Source organism: Panthera leo, chromosome E3 (genome assembly GCF_018350215.1).
Source record: "Panthera leo isolate Ple1 chromosome E3, P.leo_Ple1_pat1.1, whole genome shotgun sequence".
NCBI lineage: Eukaryota > Metazoa > Chordata > Mammalia > Carnivora > Felidae > Panthera > Panthera leo.
This window is the reverse complement of record NC_056694.1, coordinates 22,224,810-22,241,628: the sequence shown is the minus strand read 5'-3', so window position 1 is coordinate 22,241,628 and position 16,819 is coordinate 22,224,810. Positions and strand designations below refer to the sequence as shown.

The window sequence follows — 16,819 nt, the reverse complement described above, 5'->3', positions numbered from 1 at the left end:
ATGTACAGAAAAAAATACCTCTTGTTAGAGGGTTTTAAACATACTTTGCCAGGCTCTGGCACATAAAACAGGTTAAAAAAATATGGATATAGGTGACTTTAAATAATATAATTAGAGTCATTACTAATTATTTCTATCTTGAAGCCTGTACCCTCTAATGAGACAATCTTGTGGTATGCACAAGTTGGTGATATGTTAACTTTCAAGGGAAACCTCATTAAATCCTGCCCCCCCACCAATGCCCACAAATTACTCAGCCCACATTTCCATAATGGAACTAGAAATCCATGACACAAACATAGTGAACAGAAGATCATCAAGTGAATGAGAAGGAATGGGAATCTGATGAGAGCCTTAAAAATGGGAACTCCTCTGGGGCACCTGCGTGGCTTAGTTGGTTGAGCGCCCAACTTCAGTTCAGGTCATGATCTTACAGTTCATGAGTTCAAGCCCCACATTGGGTTCTATGCTGACAGCTCAGAGCCTGAAGCCTGCTTCAGATTCTGTGTCTCCCTCTCTCTGTCCCTCCCCCACTTGTGTTCTCTCTCTCTTTCTCTCTCTCAAAAATAATTAAATAATTAAATAAACAAACAAACAAACATTAAAAAAAATGGGAATTCCTAATGTTTCTGCAGAGAATGGGACAGACAGTTGATTAGGGACACCCCATAGGGCAGACAGGAAGTGTGGAGGACCAAGTTGTGGTTGGAGACGAGGAGTGTGCGTGTATGGTGGTACCAAGCCCCACGTAGGATGCTTTTTCCAGGAACACTCTTTACGCCGTGTGTCACGGATGGTCCGAGGGATGCAGAGAGGATGCTGTTGCAAAGACTAGATGTGGTGAAGATGGGGAAGTCCCTGGCCAGAGTGACTGGAAGGTTTCTCTATATGGGCAAGGTCAGAAAAGAAGTCATACCGTAGCGGTGCATAGATGGAGCAGAGCAAAGGAAAGAGTTGAGGTATCAGAGGGTTCAATGAGATCGACAAAACATTCCACGTGAGGCTCCAGGTGGCTGGATCGGAATGGAGAGGCAAGTCATAACAGGAAGCTTCCAAGTAGATGTGTCACATCTGGTTTCAGATTACCTGTTGCTCTCTTAGTACCTCCTCCAGATTCATTTGTATGAACATTGCAGTGGAGGGATATTCTCCTAGGCCAGAGATATAATTTGATTATAATTCGATAGTTACATAATTTGATTTGAATTTTCCCCAAGGAGAAAGGGAAATCAACATTTGTTGAGCCTCTGTCGTGTACTCTACATTCTGCCCTAACACTGCTGTCCTCCGAATTTACAGTCACCATCAAATCCATTGTCCGAACTAGAGTTCACTTTGAGAGTAAAGGGATAACAGGTATACACTGAGGCTGTCCTGGGCAAATTGGGATGAATGTTGCCCTAGCTATTATCCAACAGCCCGCTGAGTTGTCTGTGGTTTTACCAGCATTTTGGAGACACGGGAACCAAGGCTCAGAGAAGCCTTTTAACCAAGGTCACCCAGTTAATGAGAGTCATGGCAGAGGCAGGATTCAAACCTGGATGTGTCTGACTCCAAAGTCTGAGCATGGCTAATTTAGTTCCTGATTTCATTGGCAATAATGCTCCACCCTGATCTCACTTGCCATGGCTTGACAGGCTCTCTTCTAGACAGACACTGTGACGGTCCCAGCTGGAAGTCTGTCTCAACACAGATAATAAGATGTGTGATAACTGTGCCCCTGCCAGCAGTGACAGGAAGCCAGCTGTTTTGGGAGCCCTTGGCCACGACACACTTGGGGTGACTTAGATGCTGCATGTGTGCTGCCCGAAGACCCCAGGTTTGCTTGCTTACCAGTTAGAACCCATCAGATGAGGCCACAGGGGATGGCCAGTTAAGATACCTATGGGAGGAGGATTCTGATGGATCCAGGGCTCACAAAAGCCACAGCCTCTAACCTTGGGGTTAGAGGAAGTAATAAGTGAACGGGAATCAAAGGGACACAGATCCAGGGGTAGACTTTAGAGCAAAGGCCAAAGAAGCTTGCAACTTGAGACAGTGTGGCAGGGAAATGGGGAGGGATTTGGGGTTAACCAAAGGCCCAGGTAAACTGTCAGCCACCAGGGCGTCACTGGAATAGGAGAGGGGTGGGGCAGGATAGCAAAAAATGGGCTCTGCATTTGTTTTGTTTTTGTTTTTGTTTTTTACCTGTTTTGTTTCTCTGCTCCTTTCCTCCTGGGGTAGGTGCTGAGGGGGTCCATCTGATCTCAGTGAAGTCATCCTGCGTCTGTGCATGGTTCACCAAAGGTTCTGTGATTCAAACCACGAGTTTGTGAGCCTCACTCTGCCGACCCAAATTGCTGTGTGGTCTTGGGGAACAAGGACGGGGTCTCTGAAGGCCGGAGTGGTGGGTTCTTGGAGGCCGGAAGTGCACAACCGAGTTGTGTGTTTTTTTTTTTTTTATTTAGTTTAAAAAATGCTATTAATACCAAAATGCTTTCTCTTTGTGATAAATTCAGAATGTGACAGACAAGGCTGAAATCTGTTTTGCCCACAACCCCCAAACCAGGTTTTTTTCCCCTCTTCCTCACATATAATCATTACATTAAGTAAATTTTGGGTATATCCTTCCAGGTTCTTATCTAGATATTTAAATTCATACACGACTTTGTGGAAAATTTGTTGTTGTTGTTTGTCTTTTTTTTTAATTTTATTTTTAATTTTTTAAAATGTACATCCAAATTAGTTGGCATAGAGTGCAACAATGATTTCAGGAGTAGATTCCTTAATGCCCCTTACCCATTTAGCCCATCCCCCCCTCCCACATCCCCTCCAGTAACCCTCTGTTTGTTCTCCATATTTATGAGTCTCTTCTGTTTTGTCCCCCTCCCTGTTTTTATATTATTTTTGCTTCCGTTCACTTGTGTTTATCTGTTTTGTGTCTTAAAGTCCTCATAGGAGTGAAGTCATATGATTTTTGTCTTTCTCTGACTGACTAATTTCACTTAGCGTAATATCCTCCAGTTCCATCCATGTAGTTGCAAATGGCAAGATTTCATTCTTTTTGATTGCTGAGTCATACTCCATTTTATATATGTGTGTGTGTGTGTGTGTGTGTGTGTGTGTGTGTGTGTGTATATATGTGTGTGTGTGTGTGTATGTATATATATATATATATATGTGTGTGTGTGTGTGTATGTATATATATATATATATATGTGTGTGTGTGTGTGTATATATATATACACACACACACATACACACACACACACACACACACACACACACCACATCTTCTTTATCCATTCATCCATTGATGGACATTTGGGCTCTTTCCATACTTTGGCTATTGTTGATAGTGCTGCTATAAACATGGGGGTGCATGTGTCCCTTCAAAACAGCGCATCTGTATCCCATGGATAAGTGCCTAGTAGTGCAATTGCTGGGTCGTGGTTGGTTTTTTTTTTTAAGTTTTTATTTTAATTCCAGTCAGCTAACATACAGTGTCGTATTATTAGGTTCTGGCATATGATATAGTGACTCAACACTTCCATACATCACCTGGTGCTCATCAGAAAATGTATTTTATTGTACCTCTCCCTTGAAGATTTGGAGGGCCCTGTCTTTCAAATCCTTTATTTTGCCATAATCTCAAAATGACAGAAAAGTTGTGAGACTAGTACAAGGAACATCTGTATACTCTTTACCTGATTTACCAGTCGTTTATATCTTGCCCCATTTGGTTTATCATTCTAGTAAATATTTTTTATCAATGTACATATTTTTTTCTGAACCATCTGAGAGTAAGTTGGAGTCATGGTTCCCTTGGCCCCAAATATCTGAGTGTGTATTTCCCAGGAACGAAAGCATCCTCTTACATGGGCATATGGTACTGTTATCCAAACCAGGAAATATAACATTGACCCAATGCTATTATGTGACTCACAGCAGAGATCCACCTTTCCACAACTGAACCACTGGTGGGCGCAGACGTTTTTCTTAAAAAAAAAAAAAAGAAGCTTTACACTGTGATCATGTCTCTTCACCTTGCCATTTTGTTCAACGTGTTAACGCATATAGTTAGTTCATGTTATTAACCTGTGCACAGGATTTCACAGTATGACTGTGCTATGGATTATCTATGCTTCCCCTGTGGAGGGGCACTCAGTATTTCCTCCTCTGTGCTGTCATCATAGTGGGCAGTACTTTCAAGAACTGTTGTAAGGGCACACAGGGAGGACAAGTGAGGACTCATAATGTTGAAGGAAGTGCCTTTTAAAGGAGTTGATGAAGAGAAGCTCCTGCTTATCTCCCACAGTGTGAGATAGAGGCTTTAAAGCAGCACAATTATTCAGACTTTTCCAATAGAGAGTTGTATTTTGGGTGGGGGGAGGGTCAGGGGAAAGAGTAGGAAAGTTCTTGGTTGAAGAACAATTCTTAGGAAAATAGTTAACAGTAGTGCTGTTTTTTTATGGACTCAACACTGTCTTAGGTAGCTTCCACCAGAATGCAGAAGGCCTCCTTTGCTCTGAAGACCCTTTGATGGAAACAGCCAGACCTTCCCTCCCCACCCCCCACCCCCCGCCGACCTGCTTCATGTCCAAGACGAGCAGTGTTCTCTGGATCAGGACACTTTTCTTCTGTACATTTAGTAAACTTCCACCAGGGGGGAAGGTTGCTATTTCTGCTTTGTGTGAAGCATTTTGTACCATCTGGGCTGGCTAGATATCAACAAAGATAGTAAAGAAACATTTATCAAGAAAAATCAAAGTCAGTCTCGCCAAGTGTGGTCTAGAGAGATTTGCTTCCTCAATACATTGTGGCTGGGAAACAGGACTCTACTTTGAAAAGCTTCAGGAGGGACAGGCCTCTGGCTGTTAGCCCGCAGCTACTGTCAACAGGTCATGATATGATGGTTTTAGTAGTTAGGGCTCTTGAGATGTGAATGCCACAGCCCCAGAATCAGTTCCACTCCATTCTTTTCCACAGAGAGTTCTGACCTCTTCAGTAGAGGATCAACCCAAAAGGACGCAAGGGGAAGAAAGGATCTATAAGGTCTGGGGAAGAGGTACAGTCATATCACTATCACAGATGTTGGGTTCGGCAGAAGTAGATGCCCAAGGAGAGGTCATTCTTAAACTGTTAACTGTGAGATTGGCTCAAGAATACAGCACACACTTGTTCTGGAAAGAGCTGTGAAGTTGTAAACTTACAATAGAAGAACATTCTGGCAATGGTCCTTTGGTGTCAGTTCATGAAACAGAGAGTGAGGGACAGGGGTGTCGGCCTTGGAGGAGAGAAGAGAAGTGAGCTGTTCGCACTTGCATATATATTGCCAATCAACCAGACAGACAAGTTTCTGGCGCTTCACGGCGTCTCAGATCAGATTTTTATGCAGCTCCCTATGTGATAGATGCGGCATTACAAGATCCCAGCCTGGAAACTGGTGTATGCTATTTTCCCTGGAAGGCTCCATAAATGAGAAGAAGTAACAGTTGGAGATTATATTCGATGGGGAAAATGCATGGGGATCTGAAGAAATTATATCCTCTAGAAAAGCTTTACTTCCTGTGTGCTGTATGGACCACCCGCAGCAGCATCACCTGGGAACGTGTTAGAAAAACAAATGAGCAGCTCTCACTCCAGACTCACTGAATCAGAATCCATCTGTAGGAGTGGGTCTCGGGGATATGTGTCTCACAAGCCCTGTGGGTGACTCTTCTGTACACTAAGGTTTGAGCAGCGCTCTGGAGAGGTTCACGTGGAAAGCTCAGATGCATCTTTCGCAAAGAAAAAACTCCAGAAGTGGTGCTGTTTGATATCAGTCCATTTGGAAATGGTTAAGTCTTCATAATGAAAATGGACAAATACAATAAGAGAAGACACTGAATATGAGGCATAATAACACTAAAATAGCAGTACAATAGCTGGCATTTATTGACCATTCCTCGGGTGCCAGGTTTTTTGCTAAATGTGTATATTCTGCATCCGATTGAATGGTTCTGAAATGTAAAGTAGCTTCTAGGCAAGACCCTGACATACTGTAGCCTGTCTCCACCACACTATGTGACCTGGCTACCGACTCGTTAGCAATCAGCTATACTTTGAATACATTTGTTTTTCTATATTCCTTGGGGACAGGATCGACATCCGATGTTGTCCCTGTGTCCCCATGTCCCCAGTGCCTAGCAGAATTCTTAATGCCTCGTGGGGACCTGCTTATTGACCTTCACTGAGTCGAAGTCAAAGAGGAAAAGTTCTTGCTTTGGGTGCAAGAATGAGGTACAACCTGCATGAGGATGAGATGGAGTGAGAATTCAGCCTGTGGATAAGTGGAAGCAAAGGCCATATGCTGGAGTGCAGAAATGCATCCGTGCAAAATAACTTACAGCTTGTGTCCTGGGGCCCTTTGTCACTCCCCCGGAAGTCCTCCCAGCCTCCTTTCCATCTCATTTATTCGGTCCTAACCCATTACTAGCGATATACTCTTAGACAAGTCAGATGTCATTACCTCCACTCACACCAGCAATGGTCTGCGGCTTGGTTGTAGGAAAATAAAGGAAAGATCTTTGAATTTAAGTAGTGCTGGGTTTTCTGTTTGTTTGTGTTTTTTGTTTCCAGATAAATAAAATGGAAAGAAAGAGGCACAAGCAAGCGAGTTTTGGGTGTTTCCAAGAGAGTGATTATAATGCACTATGAACTCTAGGCTGGGGGTGAATTAAGTAAAGGCAAGAGGGAATAGGGAGGAGAAACTAGGCTAAGTATATATTGGCTCAGGGGCGCCTGGGTGGCTCAGCTGGTTGAGTGTCTGACTTGATTTCTGCTCAGTCCTGATCCCAGGGTTGTGGGATTGAACAACCTGAGAATGAACATTGCTGAGCATGGAGCTTGCTTAAGATTCTCTCTCTTCCACTGCTCTCTCTCTCTTAAAACAAATTAAAAATAATATTGGCTCAACAGACTGGTGGTATAAGACTTGTTGCAGTGGAGTACTAGGGTTAATGAAGTGGAAAAACAGGAAGGAGCATAGGATTGCAGGGTACACGAAACAGAGACTGGGAAAGTGGTGTAATTTCTGGGATGATAAACTTCAGGGAGGAGGTGACTGTAAAAGGGTAGAAGCAAAGGTGATAAGAGATGAGGGGGTGCTCTATCCCCTACTTTCCAATATTCTGTTTCTATTGTATTATTGCACTTACAGAACACTTAGGAAAAAATATCAAATAATAGCTGTGGTAATGAATGTCTGTCTCATTCCAGACTTTAATGGGGCTGCATTTATCATTAACTATGGAGCTATTATTGCAGATAGCCTTTATCATGTGAAGAAAATTTCCTGCTATCTCTAGCTAATTGCAGTGATCCTATGGCTTGCTCCTTTGACCTATACATATAATGAAAAAAATTTTAATAATAGATTTTTCTAAGATTGAACCATCTTTGCATTCCTGGTAGGAGTCATTCTATATTAGCCTTCTGTTACATTGCTTGATTCAATCTGCTAATATAATACTTTGGATTTTTCTATCATAAGTCAGATGGTTGGCACTGTATCCTTAAGATCTGCACAACTCCCATTTTCCTGTCTCCTTCTCTTGGCTACCTACATTACTGACTTTCAAATTGACTCCTAGCTAACCTCTTCCTGTTTCTGTAAGTTGATGTCTTACTCCACCTCGTCCTTCCTGTTGCTAGTTGTGTCTACACTACTGACCCTCTGATTCCTTTCTTCTTTAAGCTGGTCTTACAGCCTCCTTTACTCAGGGTGTTCTTCATTGAGGGTGAAGTCTACCTGTAATGCTGTGATATTTTTCCAACCTTCTCTCTGGGCTGTCTGGGGATGACAGGTGCACCTTGGAGGGCAACTCTTTCTTTTTTAGCTTTTGCTTTTTGAATCCAGGTAAAATTCATGTAACATAAAATTAACCATTAACAATTTTTTAAAAGTTTATTTATTTATTTTGAGAGAGAGAGAGAGAGCGAGAGCAAGTGAGCATGAGCAGGGGAGGGGCAGAGAGAGAAAAAGAGGGAGAGAGAGAATCCCAAGCAGGCTCTGCACCATCAGTGCAGAGCCTGATACAGGGCTCAATCTCGTGAACTATGAGACCGTGACCTGAGCTGAAATCAAGAGTCAGACGCTTAACTAACTGAGCCACCCGGGTGTCCCACATTAGCCATTTTAAAGCATATAGTTCAGTGGCATTTAGTACATTCACGGGGCTGTATAACCATCACCTGTATCTAGTTTCAAGAAGCTTTATCCTAGTAAAGGAAACCCCTCACCCATTAAATAGTCAATTCCCATTCCCCCTACCCACCAGCTCCTGGCAGACACTGGTCTGCTTTCTGTATCTGTGGATTTACCTGTTCTGGATATTTCATATAAATGCAACCATACAACTTGTGACCTTTTAGGGCAGAGTACACAGATGTTCATAGCTTCACTACTCACAATAGCCAAAAAGTGGAAACAATCTAAATGTTCAACCAATGAATGGATAAACAAAATTTGATCTATCCACACAAGGGGATGATCTTCATCCATGAATTAAGTACTGAAACATGTTACAACATGGATGAACCTTGAAAACATGCTCCATGAAAGAAGCCAATCTCTCTTGTTGGCTTTGTGGAAAGCAAGCTTAGAGAACGTACAACTAATCTCGGAGGCACAGTGGGTAGAGCAGTATGAAAGTCAGAAATCAGTTTGGAACCAATATGCAGCAGAGGCCACATCTTACCAGTTTATCTCACTTTGTATGCTTCTTAGCTATCGATGTTGATAAGTTACACCTCCCAGTAAGTAAGTATGATGCTAAGGACTCTTCCGGACGTTCTACAACCCTCACTGGTTGATGCAAAAACATTTTGGGGCTATTAATGCTGAAACTGCGTTTTCTGTTTCCAGTAAGAGATGCTAAAAACCTTGTACCTATGGACCCCAATGGCTTGTCAGACCCTTATGTGAAACTGAAACTGATTCCTGACCCCAAGAGCGAGAGCAAGCAGAAGACCAAAACCATCAAATGCTCCCTCAACCCCGAGTGGAATGAGACATTCAGATTGTGAGTTAAAATTATTACGCCCAGCGCGGGTGGTGGGCCACCTGAGATCGGGGAGTGCCTCTCCTAGCTTCCATTTCATTCCTCCCTTCCCTCCTTCCCTCTCTCCCTCTCCCCCGCCTCCCTTCTCTTCCTCCCCCTCCATATGCATTTTTGCATTGCAAGCCAAGTAAAAATTGGAACTTATTTTTTTTAATAGAGTTGAGAATGTCTGTGGTGTGGGGAGTGGGTGGGATAGAAAATAGTGTGATGTGTTGCTAGGTGAAGGCAAGTTGTGGGAGAAGTGGTCTCTGTGAACAGCGGGACATAACCCATAGGTTGTGGTGATAACCCCTCTAGGACTCAGTTTGTAGATATGCATGTGCTGAGGCTGCAGCCTGCTGGGAGTTCTCTGCTAGCTTCCATGGTGGGTCTTCCCTGGCTAGTGCTCCAAGAACCTGGGGCCACTCTTTGATGCATTTGGGCCCACGAGTGTTAGTTACGTGAACCGATATTTATTGAACATATCGTGGTTATAAAAAGCACGATATTCAATGATCTAACTCCATTGGCAATTTCATCCCCAATAACCAATGGTGCTTGAGGAGGCTAAAGAATGTGGCCAGAGTCCCCCCAGAAGATATGGGGTTGAGGGGGATTCGGCTTCCAACAGTCTGACTCGCCGGGAATGTGGGCCCAAAGCATGACTGCTTGGGGGAACACCATCCCCTCGCTCCTCTCTCAGGGCAAAACTGGGGGCCCATCTCAGCCTCATTCAAGGACGCGCCTCAGAACCATTGGCCCTGACCAGCACCAACGAGACTTTTTCCTCTGTACACGTCCTCAGCCTCATGCAAACTCACGCGTGTGCAAACACTCGCGCAATTATATAATTGATATCCGCATTTCTTAGGGTGACTGTGGCAGCAGGGTTTCCTGAACACCACGAGCCCTATTAAGACATAAGGCAGCAGGAGTAGCTAGAACTGTTTCTGTCAGAGCTGGCCTAGGTCCTCTGCTCGGTTAAGCCACAACCTGGCAAACTGGCAAAGCCTCTCCCTCCCTGGGGATCTTGTCTGGGATTGGAAACAGAATACATTTCTTGCAATATCTTGTACTCTTTAAAAATTCCTACCTTCGGGGGCCTTGTCCTCTTAAACATTTCATCTGCTTGCAAAATCACTGTGACCTCCACTGACTTCTGTCTTCTTTCCCTTTGCAGCCAACTGAAAGAATCGGACAAAGACAGAAGGCTGTCTGTAGAGATTTGGGATTGGGATCTGACCAGCAGGAACGACTTCATGGGATCTTTGTCGTTTGGGATTTCCGAACTACAGAAAGCCGGTGTTGATGGCTGGTAAGGAGGATTTTGCTTTGAAAGCTACCATACAGCTTGGTCCATCGAACGTGGGAACAAGTATGTTTTCCTTTTCCTCCTAAAATGAAATACAAAGGCAGAGTCACAGAGTGATGGCTGGTAGATTGGACCTACCTCACATATATGTTTTATTTGGTCCTCGTGCTTAAAAAAAAAAAAAAAAACACCCGCTAGTATTTTCAAAATCAGAACACTTTCCATAGAAGTCTGGACTTCTGGCTTGCAAAACCAGAAATACCTGGACGACTGGGCCTAGAAGGCAATGGTTGAGAACAGGTGAGTCGTTAATGCCCCCTCCAGACAGGACACGGATTTTCTGTTTGCTATAGTCTTCACTATTCTATTGTTTTCTGTCTGTCCTACTTGACGCAGTTCTATGTCTTGGCTGGCCCCATGGGTGCTAAAGTGGCTCTCACGATATACCCTAAAGATATTTGCAATCCACTCTCAGATTCTGGTTTCGTAAGAAGATACTACTCCATTGGGCCCGCCTACCAAGCCTGGCCACAGAGGTGCTGGGAAGAGGCTGTAATGGTCTCTTTTGTTCCCTTCTTATGGCAAAAAAAATCCTTGCTCCCATATTCCCAGCAAAGAGGCTGGGTAAGCCCTCTGGGCAACAGTTTCTCTATCATCTGAGGAAAGGAGTCAGAATACATAGTCTAACCTGGCACCATAGCTTTGGGCAAAGCAGGGGTTAGTGGATGCTCTTATCTCTTTAAGAGAAATGGTCTCCTTTCTGAATGCCTTCATTCAGGGCTTTTTCAGTTACAAGTGCAAGAAAATAAGAATCCAACCGGTGTAGCAAGAAAGAGAATGTAGCATCTGGACTCCACTCTCTTCCCATTGTTCACCTTACAACTTCCCTGTCTGTCCTCCTTGTTGTAGACTTTTATCCAAATAGATACTGAGTCTCTATTCCATTTGGGTCACTAGAGATCCGTCAGGTATAAGACAAACACGCCCTCATGGAGCTTAGCTTCTGGAAGGGAAGAGAAAAGGAAATGTCAGGAATAACTAATAATCAATTATTATTGATTGTGAAGGAGGACAGAAGCTAAGTGTGTATAAAAGTAAGAATAGTAGGGGCGCCTGGGTGGCTCAGTCGGTTGGGCATCCGACTTCAGCTCAGGTCATGATCTCACGGTTTGTGGGTTTGAGCCCCGCGTTGGGCTCTGTGCTGACGGCTCAGGGCCTGGAGCCTGCTTCGGATTCTGTGTCTCCTCCTCTCTCTGCCCTCCCATGCTCATGCTCTGTCTCACTCTGTCTCTCAATAATAAAATAAATGTAAAAAAAAATTTTTTAAAAAGAATAGTAGTAATAAGGTGTGTTCAAGCACAGCTCACAAATGGTTAACAACATTAATTCTCAAAAAATAGATAATGAGCATTTGTCACAGTTTTCCTTAGCTCACAAATTGGAAGCCAGGAAGATGAATGGCTGATTCTGAAGGTTTGAGAAGCTGATTCAGGTATGCCAGGAGACACAGGAATGCTGACATAACGTTGTTAAATTAGCGGTGACACTAGCTGGTAACCAGGGCAATGAAATCACAACCACGGAGGGCATCCGTCTACCGGACTGGAAGAACTTCTTTTTTATATATATTTTTAAGATTTTGTTTTATTTTTTTAGGTCTATTTATTTATTTATTTTGGGGGGTGGGTAGAGGGGGAGAGAGAGAGAGGGAGAGCACTTGAGCTGCAGAGGGGCAGAGAGAGGGCAAGAGAGAATCCCAAGCAGGCTCCAGACTCAGGACAGAGCCCAATGTGGGGCTTGATCTCACAGACTGAGATCACGACCCGAGCCCAAATCAAGAGTTGGACACTTAGCCGAGTGAGCCACCGAGGTGCTCACAACCCAGAGAGATGAAGAGTTGCATGCTTGTCTGACTGAGCCAGCCAGGCGCTCCAGACTGGAAAAAACTTCTAGAAGTTAGTGTCTATCTTTGCAGAGTTGGGAGGCCATGAAGGTCCTATTTGACTGTGGCTTATAAGTAACAAGACTAAATAATAGTAACAGTTGGGGCGCCTGGGTGGCTCAGTTGGTTAAGCGTCCGACTTCGGCTCAGGCCATGATCTCGAGGTTCGTGAGTTCAAGCCCCGCGTTGGGCTCTGTGCTGACAGCTCAGAGCCTGGAGCCTGCTTCGGATTCTGTGTCTCCCTCTTTCTCAGACCCTCTCCTGTTCATGCTCTGTCTCTGTCTCAAAAATAAACGTTAAAAAAAATTAAAAAAAATAGTAACAACTAATAAGTAGAAGTGAGGAAGGAGAATTAATTAGAAAATACTCCCACGTGACAGTGAAAGTTCACACTGCCATCTTTTTGCCATTTTCCCAAGTTTAACGAAGGTGCGGAAATCCTCAGCAAAATACTTGCAAACCAAATCCAATAATCCATTAAAAAAATCATTCACGATAATCAAGGGGGATATACCCCAGGGATGCCAGGGTAGTTCAGTATTCGCAAATCAATCAGTGTGATGCATCACATCGACAAGAGAAACGATAAAACCCACAGGATCATAGATGCAAAAAAAGAAAAAGCATTTGACAAAGTAACAACCTCCATTCATGACAAAAACTTGGGTAATTTTTCTTAGCTTGTGGTTGATCTGACTTCCCATGCTGCCATTGTCACTACTGACAGATTGCATGTTCCTTTCTCTTTAAGTCAGGAGTAAAGAGGTTAAAGAGAAAGGATGCACAACCCTACGGGGTCTAAGTGAGACAGGAGAGAGAATATAATAATAATAATTACAAGAACAATAGCTACCACTTATTGACTCATACTGGATGCCAGACTCTGTGCTGATCACTTTCCAGATGTCCTGAAGTCATACACAGGTACCCATAATAGCTTCTTTATTTTCTATAATGCACCCAGACTTTCTTACGTGGTTCTGTGACCTCCTGGTGGCGAGGAGAAGGGGACCATCCTGCATATGGTACCTTCTGGGCTTCACTGCCACGAAGCAGCCGATCCTACCTGGTCCCTGAACCTGTGCCCGCTGAGGCAGGACGGGTCCTTTCCCTGGCTTTGGAGCATCATCTCTGTCTCCTGCACGGGGACCCAGAGTGCCGTCTGGTTTCTCCCTGTTTCCCCGGCCTGCTGCTCCTGTGACGTTTGGCCCTCCACGTAGGTCTGTGTCCAGGGCTCAGGGAGAAGGTGGGGCAGAGCCCCTCTGCTTTTACCCTCTCCTTGCTCTCTTCTCATGGTTCTTAAGGCCCACAGGGCAGGGCTCTCTCCCACAGGTGCCACTCCTTCCTTGGTCCCATGCCTGCCCCCATCGACCCCCTGGAAACAGCAGAGCACAGGGAGGACAGAAGGACCAAGTCCAAACTATCCCCGCATGTACACCTCATCATCCTTCAACTGTCCCGCCAGTTCTGGGTACATCGTCGTTCCTGGGATCAGAGTAGTCGAGCAATGTGTGAAGGGACACACAGCTTGTAAGTGACGCGCTTGAGTTTGGGCCCAGGTCTTTACGATGCCAGGGCCTAAGCTCATGCACACCACATTCTACCTGCTGGGACGGGGATTGGCAGAGGCTTAGAGGGTAGATGGGTGGGTTTGGACCCTGGGTCTCCTAAGGGGATGGATGCTTTGTGACTTCAGGTGTATCACTTCACCTCTCTGCACTATAGCCTTCTCAGCAGTTACGATTCCATCCATCAGAGATCATTCCAGCCCCCCTCATGCCCCTTCTAGGAGAATCGTGAAGCCGACGAAATTAGAGGAGGGAACTTTTGCTAAATAAAATCTCCTTTGGGATTTTTGCAAATAAAAGTCCTGTTCAGATTCAGAGCCAACACATCTATGCTGGTGTCTTGGCTGTAAATGTATCAAATTTCAGAAATTCGCATTCTTGTCCCCATGTGATCTTGGGTGAGTTACGTCTGGTCTCGGAGACTCAGTTTCCCCATCTGGCGGGGACTGAGCTCTCCCCGCTCTTCTGTTGCGTGGCAATTGAAGACCATGTGACAGATACACAGCAGCAGCAGCTGTGAGAGCTCCCAGATGTGGTGTGCCAGCCTCAGGCCCCTCATCTGCCACTTTGCCACCAGCCCCGCATCTGTCGTCAGATCCGCTGCTTTGTTTCTAAATTTTATTTGTTTCTCCTGTCTCCTTTCCTTCCCCTTGTTTTCCAGAGGTTCCTCTGTTTTGCTGTGGTTTATTTTTCTGCAAAGAGGGAGCTCTGGGATTTACATATCAATTCTGCGTTTCGCTGTTCTTGTTTTCTGTGGGTTTGTTGGGTCGTTGCCTTTGAATTTCAGTTCAACGTTGCGCTAATTTATTTTTCCTCTCTGAACTGACTCCGCTCTTCAAGAATAAAGAACAAGCATTAGAGAGAATCAAGATTTCCTCCAACTCGTGATATGTTGAGTTCCAGCCTTTGTTGCTTGTTCAAGGTCTGCACTTGTGTTTTTAATTTCGTTTCAAGCGTGCTTTTATTCAGGCATTTTGGAAACCTCTGACGCTAGCTTTTTGTTTTGTTTTTCATTAATAATGTCAAATGACAGTACGGTACTTTATGGTCAGAGAATACGGCCTGTACCCTCCCCACCCTTCCCCTTTCTTTCTTTCCAATTTAGCTTAGTTCATTGTTGCTAAATGTTCACATTTCGGGGCGCCTGGGTGGCTCGGTCGGTTAAGCATCCGACTTCGGCTCAGGTCATGATCTCACGGTCCGTGAGTTCGAGCCCCGCGTCGGGCTCTGTGCTGACAGCTCAGAGCCTGGAGCCTGTTTCACATTCTGTGTCTCCCTCTCTCTCTGCCCCTCTCCTGTTCATGCTCTGTCTCAAAAATAAATAAACGTTAAAAAAAAAAATTAAAAAAAAATGTTCACATTTCAATACAGAGATTATATTTACTACTCATAGGGCATGCATTTCAGTGTTTATTAATTCCATCTTAATATAATATCTAGATCTCTTATGCCTTCCTATTTTTTTATTTGTTTCATCTGACCAAAATGTATTGTGCTCTCTAAGGTTCTCCCAGTAATGATTTATTCAAACATCTGATTTCATCTGATGGGTTTGGTCTTATATGTGTGTGGCATCATCACTGACCACATGACTCTTCAAGACTTATTTTCAAAAATGACTTCTATCAACACTGAATTATGTTTGTTGCCATAGATACTCTTTGCCCATGGTTTTGCCTTGTGGCTGACATTTCTTCAGTGGATATACATCGCGAGTACCTATATACTGAGGAGAGTTTGGTGAGCAAACAGGCAAGAATTTTTGTGTTCACAGAGTTTTCTTTTTATCTGGAGAACAATATACAAAATTTTTAAAGATGAGTAGTAAAAAATAGCACATTTGAGGCTGACAAATGCTATAGAGAAAAGTCAACAAGAAACAAGGATAGGGAATGCCAGGCAGTGGTGATAATCTGATTTATTTAATACAGTTCCCAGGAAAGGACACACTGAAAAGGTGACATATGGCAAAGGCCTGAAGGGGGGGTGAGGGAGTGAACATGTGGAGGTCTAGGAAGGGATTGTCCCAGATGGCAAGAACAGCAAGTGCAAAGGCCCTGAGGCAGGAGCATCCCTAGCAGGCTTGAGGGGCAGAGAAGTGACCTATGTGGCTGAAGCTGGATCTGAAAATGGGGTAGTGGTGGGGGGCAAGGACTGGCAGGATCGGGGGGAATGCTCGGCAGATACCATGGGGGCCTTTTAGGAACTTTGTCTTCTGCCCACAGGAGTAAGTTGAGAAGCCAAGGAATGAGGACATCTGATTTACCTTTTAACCTGCCACCTTTGGTTGCAGAGTGGTGAATACAGCTTACCTCATGGACCCTGTGCGTTTTCTTCTGCTTAATCTGAGTCCTTTGGTTTGGTATAACAAGCGGTGTGTTCTTGGACATAAAACAAAACAAAACAAAACAAACCCTGAATCTGAAAGTCTTTCTTCTTTTCCATAGGGAGACGTTTTAATGTTTATGGTCATAATTGCCATATTTCCATCATGGTGTTTCTGATTCTGAGGGGTTTTTTCCATCCTATTTCATTCTTTCCTTCTTCTTCTTCCTTTTCTTCTTCTTTTTAAAAACATTTTAATGTTTATTTTCGAGAGAGAGACATAGAGTGTGAGTGGGGCAGGGGCAGAGAGAGAGATAGAATCTGAAGCAGGCTCCAGGCTCTGAGCTGTCAGCACAGGGTTCAACCTTCTTCTTCTTCTCCTTCTTCTCCTTCTTCTCCTTCTTCTCCTTCTTCTCCTTCTTCTCCTTCTTCTCCTTCTCCTCCTCCTCCTCCTCCTCCTCCTCCTCCTCCTTCTCCTTCTCCTTCTTCTTCTTCTCCTTCTTCAGACAACTATTATATCATTGTTACCTTAAAATTATGTTCTTTAAGCTTTCTTTTGGTGTTACTAATAATGTCATTTGGCTTATTATTTTTCTTTTGAAAAAAAAAA

General features: G+C 44.1%; 1 protein-coding gene across 9 annotated transcripts in view; it reads left to right on the top strand.

Moving 5' to 3' along the window:
- PRKCB (protein kinase C beta) overlaps nucleotides 1–16,819 on the top strand; it is a 331,318-nt gene that overhangs the window by 215,240 nt on the left and 99,259 nt on the right. For all 9 annotated transcript variants that reach the window (XM_042922008.1, XM_042922012.1, XM_042922009.1 and 6 more), the window contains 2 exons: nucleotides 8,888–9,044; nucleotides 10,243–10,377. In XM_042922008.1, coding sequence (XP_042777942.1) covers nucleotides 8,888–9,044; nucleotides 10,243–10,377 — 292 coding nt within the window. The remainder of the gene's footprint in view (nucleotides 1–8,887; nucleotides 9,045–10,242; nucleotides 10,378–16,819) is intronic.